Here is a 14,453-nt window from a genome sequence, read left to right as displayed (position 1 = left end):
TTTAGACCGTAATGTTGTATCCTTATTGTTTTGATGTGTTTATGCTTTATTCTTAATTGTTAACTGTATGTTTGTGTTGTCATTTGTGAGCGGAGCACCTCCCGAGATCCTGCCTGACCCGCTGAGTTTCGTCTAGAGATGCAGCGCGGAAACAGGCCCTTCAGCCCACCAATTCCCTGCCGACCAGCGATCCCGTACACTACACACACTGGAGACAATTTACAATTTTACCAAGCCAATTAACCTCCAAACCTGTACGTCTTTCGAGTGTGGGAGGAAACTAGAGCACCGAAGAAAACCCACCCAGTCCACGGGGAGAACGTACAAACTCCATACAAACAGCACCCGTAGTCAGGATCGAACCCAGGTGTCTGGTGCTGTAAGGCAACAAGTCTACCGCTGAGCCACCGTTTCGCTCCAGCATTTTGTGCCAACGACGGCTTCTGGGTCGCAATGTGGCAGGGGCACATGAGAGATAGGAGGAGGCCATTCGGCCATTCTCAAGCCTGCTTCTCCATTCAATAAGACCCCGATGATCTTCACCCTTGCGCCTTGTTTCCTGTATCCACCATGTGTAGCTTAATACAGGTGGTTCTGCAGTAACACAACCGTTGTATTCCTAAAAAACTCCTACTATAGACAAATCAATGTTATAAAGTCCATTGTGAAAAAGGTGGGAAGGAATAGGGAGTAGAGAGTTTCAGACCGACAATAACAAAGTTATTGTTCCACAGAATATTCAAAAATAATCACTGGATGGATTTAAGAGAGAGCTGGATAGAGCTCTAGGGGGGCTAGTGGAATCAAGGACATGGGGAGAAGGCAGGAACGGGGTATTGATTGTGGACGATCAGCCATGATCACAATAAATGGCGGTGCTGGCTCGAATGGCCGAATGGCCTCCTCCTGCACCTATTTTCTATGTTTAAAGGCACATTCCTTGTATATGCACATACTTGGCCAATAAACTTATTCATCCATTCATCCATTCTATCACCTGGTACTAAACACTTTGCACATCTTCAAAGCAGCAATGGAACAGCTTTATCAAGTTTCACAAGTCACAGGAGTAGAAGTAGGCCATTCGGCCCATCGAGTCCGCTCCGCCGTTCAATCATGGCTGATTCTCGGCCTCCTAATTTCATTCTCCTGCCATCTCCCCATAACTCTTTCTAATCAAGATTCTGTCTTTAAAATGCCAACTGACTGCCTCCATAGCCCGCTGTGGCAATGAGTTCCACAGATTAACTACCCTCTGGCTCAAGACGTTCCTCCTCACCTCCTTTGTAAAAGAGCACCCTTTAATTCTGATTTTCACAGAGGTTAACTCAGCGGGACAGGCAGCATCTCTGGAAAGAAGGAATGACGAAGGGTCTCCATCCGAAACGTCACCCATTCCTTCTCTCCAGAGATGCTGCCTCTCCCGCTGAGTTCACCCAGCTTTTTGTGTCCATCTTCAGTTTAAACCAGCATCTGCAGTTCCTCCCGACACTCCTCCAGAGATGCTGCCTGACTTGCTGAGCTACTCCAGCACACTGTGCTTATATTTGGTACAAACCAGCACCTGCACTTCCTTTTTATTACATGTGGCCAGTTTGCTCTGTGAGGTATCGGTTTGCTTTGCCATTATGTTTCTTCTCACCTCTTTCCTGAGTTGGTATCCCATTTATTAGACGCTTGACGCCATTGATGTACAGAGGAATGTTCAGTTTAAGTCCAAGTCTTGCTGAAGCAGGTAACGCAAGTAGATGGAGTGGTAAAGAATGCTAATGATGAACAAGCTGCCAGAGGTGGTAGATGAAGCAGGTACTATAACAAGATACCTGGACCCATGTGAAGGTTTAGAGCAGGGGTGTCAAACTCATTTTCACCCAGGCCACATCAACATTAAATAACTGCCTGCATTTGATTATTATTTATTGAAATGAACAAATATTGTACATGCATTAACATAAATGTTAAAATATATGTAAGCACATTGACAAATTGGCCCCGTTCCTCGTAGGGTTTCCATTGCGACCTGGGGAAATCGCGTTTTTTCTTTAAAATAAATTGTCTCTTAAAAATAAAAAAAAGAATCTCAATGGGGGGGGGGGGGGGGGAGGAGGGGAGGTGGAGAGGGGGAGAGGGGAGGGGTGGGTGAGGAAGGGAAGGGGGAGAGGGAGCCTCTGACACCATCCTGCCAGCGGCCATCTTCTTTCTCCTTCACTGTGGTGCCGTGCTCCTCCAGTGGAGGGGGAGCGCAATTAAAGGCGGTACAGGGAAGGTGAGAGGGTGTGACCGAGGAGGCTTGGACCCAAAGCCTCTCCTGTATTGGTGTAGCACCCTCAACCCCCTACTCAATCCCCCTTATCCCTCCTCTCTCTACCCCCCACTCTCCCATCTTCCCTGACCCCCACTGTCCCCCTTCTCCCCCCACCCCCACTCTCTCATCCCCCACCAACACCCCCTCCTCCCCCCCACCCCTAATTTCCCCTTCCCCCCACCCCTCATCCCCACCCCTACTCTTCCCTCCTCCCCAGTAGCACTCTCCCTCCCACCCCCACTCGCACTCTCCTCCACCCCCCATTCCACCCCCCATTCCACCACTCTCTCCTCCCCCACCCCCCATTCTCTCCTCCCCCAGCCCCACTCTCACTATCCCCAGCCCCACTCTCTCCTCCACCCCTCCTCACCCACGCCCGCCTCCCCCACTCTCTCCTCCCCTCACCCTCCTCCCACCCCTCCCCTCCCCTCCACCCACTCGCCCCACCTGCATTCTCACCGTCCCCCTCCCCCCACTATCCCCCACTGTCCCCCTTCCCTCCACTCTCTTCCCCCCACCACCACCCCTTCCCCCCACACTCCCTCTCTCCTCCGCCCACCCTCCCCCTCCTTTCACTCTCACTGTCCCCTTCCCCATCACCCACATTTCCCTCCATCCCCCACTCCCCCCCTCCTCTTTTCCCTGACACTCACAGTCCCACTTCCCACCCACCCCCACTCTCTCTTCCCCCCACTACCACCCCTCCCCCCACCACCACCCCCTCTCCCCCCTCCTCCCTCACCCCTCCCTCCTCCCCACCCCCTCCATCCTCCACCCCCTCCTCCCCCTTTCACTCTCACTGTCCCCTTCTCCCCCTTTGCTTCCCCACCACTCTTCCCTGACCCCCACTGTTCCGTTCCCCCTTCCCCACTCTCTTCCCCCCACCACCACCCTCGCCCCAGTCCCACTCTCCCTCCCACCCCCATTCTCTTCTCCTCCCCACTCCCTCCCCCCCACTCTCCCCTCTTCCCTGACCCCCACTGTTCCCCTTCCCCCCACCCCCACTCTCTTTCCCCCACCACCCCCGCTGTCCCCCTCCCCAGTCCCACTCTCCTCCTACTCCCACTCACCCACTCTCACTCTCCCCCCCCCTTTCCCCACCACCCCCTTTCCCCCACTCTCTCCTCCCCCCACCCCCCCCCCCCCATAATCCCATTCTCTCCTCCACCCACTCTTCCCTCCCCCCACTCGGCCCCCTCCCCTCGTCCACTCCCCTCCCCTCCGTGGAGCCGTTGGCGGCGAATGGCACTTACCGAGCGGGCACGGAGGAGGGAGCCCCGGACTACTGGAGTCGGGCAGCGGAGGTGCGACTACTCGAGTCGGGCGGGGCCGGTCTGGGAGCGTCGGGAGGGTAGAGAGGCGAGAGGAGAGAGGCGCGCAGTCTGAAGTCGCGACGGGCCGTCGGAGGCAGCGGTCCTCGTCGACGCGCCATCGGTGGAAGGGGGGACTCGAGGACGCCGTGCCCGTGGGTTGAAGGGACGGAAGGGAAGGATGAGGACCATCAGTCGGACCATCTCCCTCCTGCTCGGGAATGTCCCCCGGGTGTGGGAGAGTGAGGGCGGTGATTGCGGGCGGGCGGCTCCGCTAACGGCGTCCATCTTGTTTGTGCGAGTGAGGAGAGGCCGTGCGTGGTGACGTCAGACGCACAGCACTTGGCAAAAATGTGTGTTTAGAAATGAGAGTTTGAAAGTTAAAAATGTCTGTAACTTAAAAGATATTCGACCAGTGACAATGAGTTTGACACATGTGGTTTAAAGAGATGCTGGACCAAGTGGACCCATTGGGCCCAAACCTCTCCTGCATTGATGCAGCACCCTCTCCTCCCCCACTCCCCCTCCCATCTCCCCCTCCCCTACTCTCCTCCTTTCCCCCATCCCCTTCCAACGAACCTCCCCCTCTCCTCCTCCCCTCTCCCCATTCCCGCCTCCCCTCACTCTCCTCTCCCCCTACTCTCCTCTCCCCTCCTTTCCCCCCTCCCCTTCCAACGAACCTCCCCCTCTCCTCCTCCTCTCTCCCCATTCCCCCCTCCCCTCGCTCTCCTCTCCCCTCACCTCCCCCCCCCACTTTCCTCTCCCCCCCACTCTGCTCCCCCTCACTCCCCCCTCTCCTCCACTCCACTCACTCTCCTCTCCCAACGCCCACTCCCCCTCCCATTCCCCCCTCCCCCCACTCTCCTCTCCCCTCACCCCCCACTCCACCCGCTTATACCTCCCTTCCCCCCACCTTCCTCCCCTCCCCCCACTCCCCCCATTCCATCCCCCTAACCCGTATCCTCCCTCTTCCCCCTCCTCCCTCCCTCCCTAGGAGATAGATTTAAACTTTAAAATGTGAACTTAAAAAATATAACACCGATTTCAATGAAACTTCTTCCATTAGACTGTGAGGTGGGCCTAAAATTGTCACGCTATCGTGTACCGTTTTGGCTGTAGTCCAGGAACAAACTACCTCCTGCCTCCCGTCCTGCTGTGTTACCCCAGCTTTTTGAGTCTCTCTTCGGTTTAAACCAGCATCTGCAGTTCCTTCCTACAGATGGAGAAAACACCGGCAGGTGGAGCTCGTGTGGATGGCCAACATGGGCAAGATGGGCCGAAGGGCCTGTTTCCGTGTTGTATCCCAGCAGGGGTGGGAGGTCACCTGATGTGTACAAAATTATGAGAGGAATAGATCGGGCAGATGCAGAGAGTCTCTTGCCCAGAGCAGATGAATCGAGGACCAGAGGACAAAGGATCAAGATGAAGGGGAAACGATTTAATAGGAATCTGAGGCAGGGGTAACCTTTTCACACAAAGGATGGTGGGTTTATGGAACAAGCTGCCAGAGGAGGTAGTTGAGGCCGGGACTATCTCAATGTTTAAGAAACAGTCAGACAGGTACATGGATTGGACAGGTTTGGATGGATATGGACCAAATGCAGGCAGTTTTTTTAGTTTAGTTTAGTTTAGATACCGCGCGGAAACAGGCCCTTTCGTCCCACCGGGTCCGCGCCGACCAGCAATCCCCGCACATTAACACTATCGTACACCCACTAGGGACAATTTTTACATCTAGCAAGCCAATTAACCTACATTCCTGTACGTATTTGGAGAGTGGGAGGAAACCGAAGATCTTGGAGAAAACCCACGCAGGTCACGGGGAGAACGTACAAACTCCGTACAGACAGCACCTGTAGTCGGGATCGAACCCGGGTCTCCGGCGCTGCATTCGCTGTGAGGCAGCAACTCCAACGTGCTACCCAGGTGGGACTCGTGTAGCTGGGACATGTTGGCCGGTGTGGGCAAGTTGGGCCGAAGGGCCTTTTTCCACACTGTATCACTCCGTGGCCTTTCCACAACATACAATTAAAAACGCCAAGATGCTACATTTTCTTCACTTTAATGAGAAAAGTGTCTAAAACTGGTTGTTAAATTACAGGGTGTATTTACAGCGTTGTCAGATGCCCGTGAGGGGGGGGGGGGGTCGGAGACGGTCACCGTTTCTTCCTCTTGCCCCCGGGTACTGGCGACGAGCCCGTTGCTAGAGACCGCATGCTTCTCCCTTTGCCCTGCGGCTTGCTGTGGGAGACCGCCTCATCGCTGCCCAGCCGATATTTGCCCAGGTCCACGGCCTGCTGCAGGATGCCCGTCAAGGCAAACTCCACGTCCACCACCGGGATGTTGGCGTTGAGGGCAGCTTTGCACTTGGGGAGGTCGCCCGCGCACGAAATCACCAGCGTCTTCTCCTGCCCCATCCCCAGACGGCAAAACACAGCGTTAGAATCACACCCACATCACCATCTGGACGCCCCTCCCGCCCCGGCACCAGCCCTGGATGGAGTGGATGTGGAGAGGACGTCTCCACTAGATACACAAAGTGCTGGAGTAACCAGTTGGGTGGCGCAGCGGTAGAGTTGCCGCCTTACAGCGAATGCACCGCCGGAGACCCGGGTTCCATCCCGACTACGGGCGCCGTCTGCACGGAGTTTGTACGTCCTCCCCGTGACCAGCGTGGGTTTTCTCCGAGATCTTCGGTTTCCTCCCACACTCCAAAGACGTGCAGGTTTGTAGGTTAATTGGCTTGGTAAATGTAAACATTGTCGTTAGTGGGTGTAGGATAGTGTTAGTGTGCGGGGATCGCTGGTCGGCGCGGACCCGGTGGGCCGAAGGGCCTGTTTCTACGCTGCATCTCTAACCTAAACTAAAAAGTAATCTAAACTAAACTCAGCGGGATAGGCAGCATCTCTGGATAGAAGGAATGGGTGATGTTTCGGGTCGAGACCCTTGATGTTTCCACTAGATTAGTTTAAAGATGCAGCGCGGAAACAAGTCCTTTGGCCCACTAAGTCCCTGCCGACCAGCGATCCCCGCACATTAACACCATCCTACACACACACACAAGGCACAATTTTACAGTATACACTTACGCCAAGCCAATTAACCTACAAACCTGCACGTCTTTGGAGTGTGGGAGGAAACCGAAGGTCTCGGAGAAAACCCACGCAGGTCACGGGGAGAAGGTACAAACTCCGTACAGACGGCACCCGGGTCTCTGGCGCTGTGAGGCAGTAGCTGTACCGCTGCGCCGCCGTGCCGTCCTAGTGGGAGAGTCTAGGACCAGACGGGCACAGCTTCACAATCAAACGACGTTCCTTCAGGAAGGAGATGAGGATGGACTTCTTTAGTCAGAGGGTGGTGAATCTGTGGAATTCATTGCCACAGAAGGCTGTGGTGGCCAAGTCAGTGGACATTTTTCAGGCAGAGGTAGATAGATTATTGATGAGTACAGGTGTCGGGGGTTATGGGGAGAAGGCAGGAGAATGGGGTCTGGAGGGAGAGATAGATCAGCCACGATTGCTGGGCGGAGTGAGCTTGATGGGCCGAATGGCCTGATTCTGCTCCAATCACTTATGAAGGACAGGGGGCGATGCACAGTGAAGGCTTGTTGGTCGGCGGGCCCGGGGGGGGGGGGGGGGTGGAGACAACGGGGGCGAGGAGCAGGGGCCAGTGGGAGGGTGAACCAGGGAACATCGACCGGACTTTGGACTTTGAATTATAGCGGCAAAAATGGCGGTGCCCGCATGTGTAATTTATGCAAAAGAAATTTCACCGTGCAGTTGCAAGTGTAACAAATAAAGCACTGTGGAAGCAGCAGGCCTCAAAGCGTGGAGTTTACTTGGAGCAAGGCCCACGCAGCGACCATGAAAACATAGAAAATAGGTGCAGGAGGTCGTTTGGCCCTTCGAGCCAGCACCGAATTCTTTATCGATCTTATCGAAACATATAAGATTATTAAGGGGTTGGACATGTTAGAGCCAGGAAACATGTTCCCAATGTTGGGGGAGTCCAGAACCAGGGGCCACAGTTTAAGAATAAGGGGTAGGCCATTTAGAACGGAGATGAGGAAAAACTTTTTCAGTCAGAGAGTTGTGAATCTCTGGAATTCTCTGCCTCAGAAGGCAGTGGAGGCCAAGTCTCTGAATGCATTCAAGAGAGAGCTAGATAGAGCTCTTAAGGATAGCGGAGTCAGGGGGTATGGGGAGAAGGCAGGAACGGGGTACTGTTTGAGAATGACCAGCCATGATCTCATTGAATGGCGGTGCTGGCTCGAAGGGCCGAATGGCCTCCTCCTGCAGCTATTGTCTATTGTGATCATGGCTGATCATCCACAATCAGTAACCCGTGCCTGCCTTCCCCCCATATCCCTTGATTCCGCTAGCCCCTAGAGCTCTATATAACTCTCTTTTAAATTCATCCAGTGAATCGGCCTCCACTGCCCTCTGCGGCAGAGAATTCCACAAATTCACAACTCTCTGGGTGAAGAAGTTTTTTCTGGGTGAAGAAGTTCTGTGTGGCCCCAACATGTATCTCACCTTGTTGGCTCTGGGCATGTTGGGTAGCACCATGGCTCCGCTACACCGAAGGATGGTCGCCATCTGGCCGGGGTCTGGCTGCACTCCCGGCGTTACGTGGATCCGATAATCCTGGCGGGATGAGGGAGACACCAATGAGCGCCTGCTTGCGGGAAACAGGTCTCAAAAGCACAGTTCCAACGCTGGAAAACACTATCAGCGGGCTGGTCGAGATATTAGCCGGAGAGTCGCGCAGCAGGAAAGCAGGCCCTTCGGCCCAAATTGTCCATGCTGGCCGGGGGTGGAGGGGGGGGGGCACGGGTGGAGTTGCTGCACCACAGCGCCAGGGACCCAGGTTCGATCCTGACCATGGAGTTTGCACCTTCTCTCCGTGACCTGCGTGGGTTTTCTACGGGTGCACCGGTCTCCTCCCACACTCCAAAGACGTGCCGGTTTGTAGGTTAATTGGCGTTGGTAAATTTGTAAATTGTCCCCAGTGTGTGTCGGTTCGTGTTCATCTGCAGGGATCGCTGGTCGGAGTGGACAGTGGGCCTGTTTCCGTGCTGTATCTCTAAGCTAAGATGCCCATCTACACCAGCGCCATCTGCTTGCATTTGACTCCCACCCATCTCTAGCCATCGGGCGGCACGGTGGCACAGCGTTGGATTTGCTGCCTCACAGCGGCAGAGACTCGGGTTCATATTAAACAACGGGTGCTGGCTGTACGGAGTTTGCATGTTCTCTCTGTGATTCCTACTGCTCTCCGACCATGTTTTAAGCCGGACTATCAATTCATTTGTAGACACAAATTGCTGGAGTAACTCAGCGGGTCAGGCAGCATCTCGGGAGAGAAGGAATGGGTGACGTTTCGGGTCGTCAGACTGAAGAAGTGTCTCGACCCGAAACGTCGCCCGTTCCTTCTCTCCCGAGATGCTGCCTGACCCGCTGAGTTACTCCAGCATTTTGTGTCTACCTGCAAACCTGTACGTCTTTGGAATGTGGGAGGAATTAATGACTTGGATGAAGGGATTAAAAGTACCATTAACAAATCTGCAGATGATACAAAGCTGGGTGGCAGTGTGAACTGTGAGGAAGATGCTATCAGGTTGCAGGGTGACTTGGACAGGTTGTGTGAGTGGGCGGATGCATGGCAGATGCAGTTTAATGTGGATAAGTGTGAGGTTATTCACTTTGGTGGTGAGAATAGGAAGGCAGAGTATTATCTGAATGGTGTCAAGTTAGGAACAGGGGACGTACAACGAGATCCTAGTGCATCAGTCACTGAAAGGAAGCATGCAGGTACAGCAGGCAGTGAAGAAAGCCAATGGAATGTTGGCCTTCATAACAAGAGGAGTTGAGTATAGGAGCAAAGAGGTCCTTCTACAGATGTACCGGGCCCTGGTGAGTCCGCACCTGGAGTACCGTGTGCAGTTTTGGTCTCCAAATTTGAGGAAGGATATTCTTGCTATTGAGGGGGTGCAGCGTAGGTTTACTAGGTTAATTCCCAGAATGGCGGGACTGTCATATGTTGAAAGACTGGAGTGACTGGGCTTGTACACACTGGAATTTAGAAGGAAGAAGGGGATATTATCGAAACGTATAAGATTATTAAGGGGTTGGGCACGTTAGAGGCAGGAAACATGTTCCCAATGTTGGGGGAGTCCAGAACAAGGGGCCACAGTTTAAGAATAAGGCGTAGGCCATTTAGAACTGAGATGAGGAAAAACATTTTCAGTCAGAGTTGTGGATCTGTGGAATTCTCTGCCTCAGAAGGCAGTGGAGGCCTATTCTCTGAATGCATTCAAGAGAGAGCTGGATAGAGCTCTTAAGGATAGCAGAATCAGGGGATATGGGGAGAAGGCAGGAACGGGGTACTGATTGAGAATGATCAGCCATGATCACATTGAATGGCGGCACTGGCTCGAAGGGCCGAATGGCCTCCTCCTGCACCTATTGTCTATTGAAACCGAAGATCTTTGAGAAAACCGACGGTCACGGGGAGAGCGTACAAACTCCGTACAGACAGTGTCCGTAGTCGGGATCGAACCCGGGTTTCTGGCGCTGCAAGCGCTGTAAGGCAGCAACTCTACCGCTGCACCGCCGTGCCCGAGTGACCCCTGTACTGAACTGCATACAACTCATTTAACTGCACCTCCTCGGTAAGTGTGAGGGACAAAGTGCCGACGGCCAGGCCGAGATCGCTCACCTGTAACAGCCTCTGCTCCTTGGCCTTCTGAATGGAGTCGCGGATGCTGAAGTTGAAGTTGCGCTCTTGCTCGCGGTCATCGAGCAGGAAGCTACGAGGTGACAGGTAGTAGCGGTTCCTCCCGCTCTGCTCCGTGCCCGGCGAGAGCCCCAACGGCAAGCGAGACACACAAAATCACAGACAAGCCCGGCACACACGACTAACCAAAGACAGTCGCGACAGGTAGACACAAAATACCGGGTTAACCCAGCGGCTCCGGCAGCATCTCGGGGGGGAGAAGGAACGGGTGACGTCTCGGGTCGAGACCCTTCTTCAGTCTGAAGACCTGAAACGTCACCCATTCCTTCTCTCCACCGAGAGGTAGATAGAGCTCTAGGGGCTAGCGGAGTCAGGGGATATGGGGAGAAGGCAGGCACGGGTTACTGATTGTGGATGATCAGCCATGATCACAATGAATGGCGGTGCTGGCTCGAAGGGCCAAATGGCCTCCTCCTGCACCTATTTTCTGTTTTCTATGCTTCTATTTTTCTCCCGAGATGCTGCCTACCCGCTGAGTTACTCCAGCATTTTGTGTCTACCTTCGATTTATACCGGCATCTGCAGTTCTTTCCAAACCAAAGCGAGCACTGTGCAGCTACATTAACCGTGCATGCAGGGAGGACGTTTCCACTGGTGGGGGAGTCCAGGACCGGAGGACACAGCCTCAGAATTAAAGGGGGCTCTTTCAGATAGGATGATGCGTGGAATGAATATCCTGTGGACTTGCAGAGATGTGTTGTGCAGTGGCAATGGTGACCATAGACTTTAAAACCTGCAAAATATCAACAGCATCGCCAGGGGGCGCAGCGGTAGAGTTGCATCCTGACAGCGCTGGAGACCCGGGTTCGATCCCGACTACAGGTCATGTCCGTACGAGTTTGGTACGTTCTCCTGCGTCGGTTTCCTCCGAGATCTTCGGTTTCCTCCCACATTCCAACGACGTGCCGGTTTGTTGTTTAACTGGCTTGGGTTTGTGTACTTGGTATGTGTAAATTGTCCCCTGTGTGCGTGGGCATTGTGTTAATGTGCCAGGGCAGCGCGGACTCGATGGGCCGAAGGGCTTGTATCTGCACTGTAGCTCTCAGCTAAACGAAACAAACCCATTTCCGAACAGTGGATGTTTACAGCATCAAAACCAATGATTCAATTGTACTTCTGGAAGTAGGAACTGCAGATTCAGCTTTACACCGAAGATGGCCAAAAAGGCCTGTTTCCGCGCTGTATATATATGATATGATATATGATAGACACCAAAAACGCTGGGGTAACTCAGCGGGACAGGCGGTATCTTTCCTGGTTTCCTAAACACTTTAACTCCCCCTCTCATTCCCACACTGACCTGTCCGTCCTGGGCCTCCTCCATTGCCGGAGTGAGGCCCAGCGCCAATTGGGGGAACAGCACCTAATTTTTCGCTTGGGCAGCTTACACCCCAGCGGTATGAACATTGACTTCTCCAACCTCAAGTAACGCTTGCTTTCCCTCTCTCTCCATCCCTCCCCAACCCTAGTTCTCCGAACAGCCTTACTGTCATCCTGATTAAATGTTATCTTTGTATGCCTCATTGACACCTTCCCCAGCTAATAATGCTCCATTCTATATTTGCCTTGGGCTGCCCCTTTGATCTCTCGTTTTCACACGTCACCCTTCCTTATCTTTAATTTCCCCACCCTCTTCTCCCTCAGTCGAAGGGCAGAATGGCCTACTCCTGCACCTAAACTAGTGTTCCTTCCAACACTCCAACATACGACAAGAAAAAAGTAGCTGTGCTTCTTATTGTTTTATAGTTTGTAATTATGCAGATGGAGGTCAGATTGTATAGTTAACTTGGGATTATCATCACCTGCTTGGTACATTGCATTTCAAAAGCATGGAACTCTGCTTTCATCTTGTACGGTCAGGATGGTTATATTATTTATTTTCATTTTTCAGATACAGCGCGGAAACAGGCCTTTTCGGCCCACCAAGTCCGCACCGCACAGTGATCCCCGCACATTAACACTATCCAACACCCACTAGGGACAATTTTTACATTTACATTTACCCAGTCAATTAACCTACATACCTGAACGTCTTTGGAGTTCTTCAGACTTTAGAGACACAGCGTGGAAACAGGCCCTTCGAAGCACCACCGATCACATCGTACTCGCACTGTCCTCCCCACCAGGGGACGCCACCTATCCAGGTTCTCGAAAGATGTTGTCTGACCCGCTGAGTTATTCCAGCAGCGTGTGTGTGTGTGTGTGTGTGTGTGTTTGTGTTTGTGTGTGTGTGTGTGTGTGTGTGTGTGTGTGTGTGCGTGCGTGTGTGTGTGTGTGTGTGTGTGTGTGTGTGTGTGTGCGTGTGTGTGTGTTTCCACACTGACATGGTGGCCCAGAGATCGAGTTGCTGCCTCACAGCGCCAGAGACCCAGGTTCAATCCTGACTACAGTTGCTGTCTGCTGAACGTGGAATTTGCACGTTCTCCCTGTGACCCGCGCGGGTTTTCTCCGGGTGCCCCGGTTTCCTCCCACTTCCCAAAAGACGTGCGGGTGTGAAGGTTAACTGGCTTCTGAAAATTGCCCCTCGTGTGTAGGATAGTGCTGGTGAGCAGGATGCAAAACTGGGATGATATGGAACTAGTGTATGGGTGACCAATGGTCGGCGTGGACTCGGTCGGCTGAAAGGCCTGTTATATAAATAGATATTATATATAGTCTGAATGAGGGTCTCGACCTGAAACTTGTGAAGGGGCGAGGGGGAGGGGTAGGGAGGGGGAGGGGAGGGGGAAGGGGAAGGGGAGTGGGAGGGGGAGGGGAGAGGAGATAAGGAGGGGTGGGGAGGGGGAGCGCGAGGGGGAGGGGTGGGAAGGGGGAGGGGGAGGGCCAGGGGGAGGGGGTGGGAAGGGGGAGGGCGAGGGGGAAGGGGAGGAGGAAGCGGGTGGAGGGAGGGAGGGGGAAGGGGTGAGGGGAGGGGGAGCGGAGGACGTTTCCACTGGTGCGGAAGTCCAGGACCGGAGGACACAGCCTCAGAATTAAAGGGGGCTCTTTCAGATAGGATGATGCGTGGAATGAATATCCTGTGGACTTGCAGAGATGTGTTGTGCAGTGGCAATGGTGAACATAGACTTTAAAACCTGCAAAATATCAACACCATCGCCAGGGGGCGCAGCGGTAGAGTTGCTGCGTGACAGCGCCGGAGACCCGGGTTCGATCCCGACCCCGGTCCTGTCCGTACGGAGTTTGGTACGTACTCCTGCGTCGGTTTTCGCCGAGATCTTCGGTTTCCTCCCACATTCCAACGACGTGCAGATTTGTTGTTTAACTGGCTAGTGATTGCGTACTTGGTATAAGTGTAAATTGTTCCCTGTGTGCGTGGGCATTGTGTTAATGTGCGAGGGCAGCCCGGACTCGATAAGCCGAAGGGCTTGTATCTGCACTGTAGCTCTCAGCTAAACGAAACAAAACCATTTCCGAACAGTGTATGTTTACAGCATCAAAACCAATGGTTCAATTGTACTTGTGTTGGAAGATAGACACCAAAGACGCTGGGGTAACTCAGCGGGACAGGCGGTATCTCTCCCGGTTTGCTAAACACTTTAACTCCCCCTCTCATTCCCACACTGACCTGTCCGTCCTGGGCCTCCTCCATTGTCGGAGTGAGGCCCAGCGCAAATTAGAGTAACAGCACCTAATTTTTCGCTTGGGCAGCTTACACCCCAGTGGTGTGAACATTGACTTCTCCAATTTCAAGTAACCCTTGCTTTCCCTCTCTCTCCATCCCTCCCCCACCCTAGTTCTCCGAATAGTCTGACTGTCATCCTGATTAAATGTTATCTATGTATGCCTCATTGTCACCTTCCCCAGCTAATAATGCTCCATTCTATATTTGCCTTGGGCTGCCACTTTGATCTCTCGTTTTCACACGTCACCCTTCCTTATCTCTAATTTCCCTCTCTCTTCTCTCTCAGTCGAAGGGCAGAATGGCCTACTCCTGCACCTATTGTCTATTGTCAGTCTGAAGAAGGGCCTCTACCCGAAACGTCACCCATTCCTTCCCTCCAGAGATGCTGCCTGTCTCGTTGAGTTACACCACCATTTTG

The 14,453-nt window shown here is 53.4% G+C and overlaps 2 protein-coding genes across 2 annotated transcripts in view; one reads left to right on the top strand and one right to left on the bottom strand.

The window, feature by feature from the left end:
* The window catches only part of LOC144602868 (pre-mRNA-splicing factor ATP-dependent RNA helicase DHX16-like), a 783,352-nt gene that overhangs the window by 128,172 nt on the left and 640,727 nt on the right, over positions 1-14,453 (top strand). The window lies entirely within an intron of this gene.
* LOC144602545 (mediator of DNA damage checkpoint protein 1-like) lies at positions 5,705-12,260 on the bottom strand. The gene is made up of 4 exons (XM_078415674.1): positions 12,216-12,260; positions 10,336-10,461; positions 8,151-8,261; positions 5,705-6,023 (listed from the first exon to the last, which is right to left on the bottom strand). Exons 1-4 carry the CDS (start codon positions 12,258-12,260, stop codon positions 5,772-5,774), a joined length of 534 nt encoding a protein of 177 aa, XP_078271800.1. The 3' UTR covers positions 5,705-5,771.

This window comes from Rhinoraja longicauda, chromosome 19 (genome assembly GCF_053455715.1).
Source record: "Rhinoraja longicauda isolate Sanriku21f chromosome 19, sRhiLon1.1, whole genome shotgun sequence".
Classification (NCBI taxonomy): Eukaryota; Metazoa; Chordata; class Chondrichthyes; order Rajiformes; family Arhynchobatidae; genus Rhinoraja; species Rhinoraja longicauda.
The sequence above is the reverse complement of the archived record's forward strand: the minus strand, read 5'-3'. Positions and strand labels throughout refer to the sequence as shown.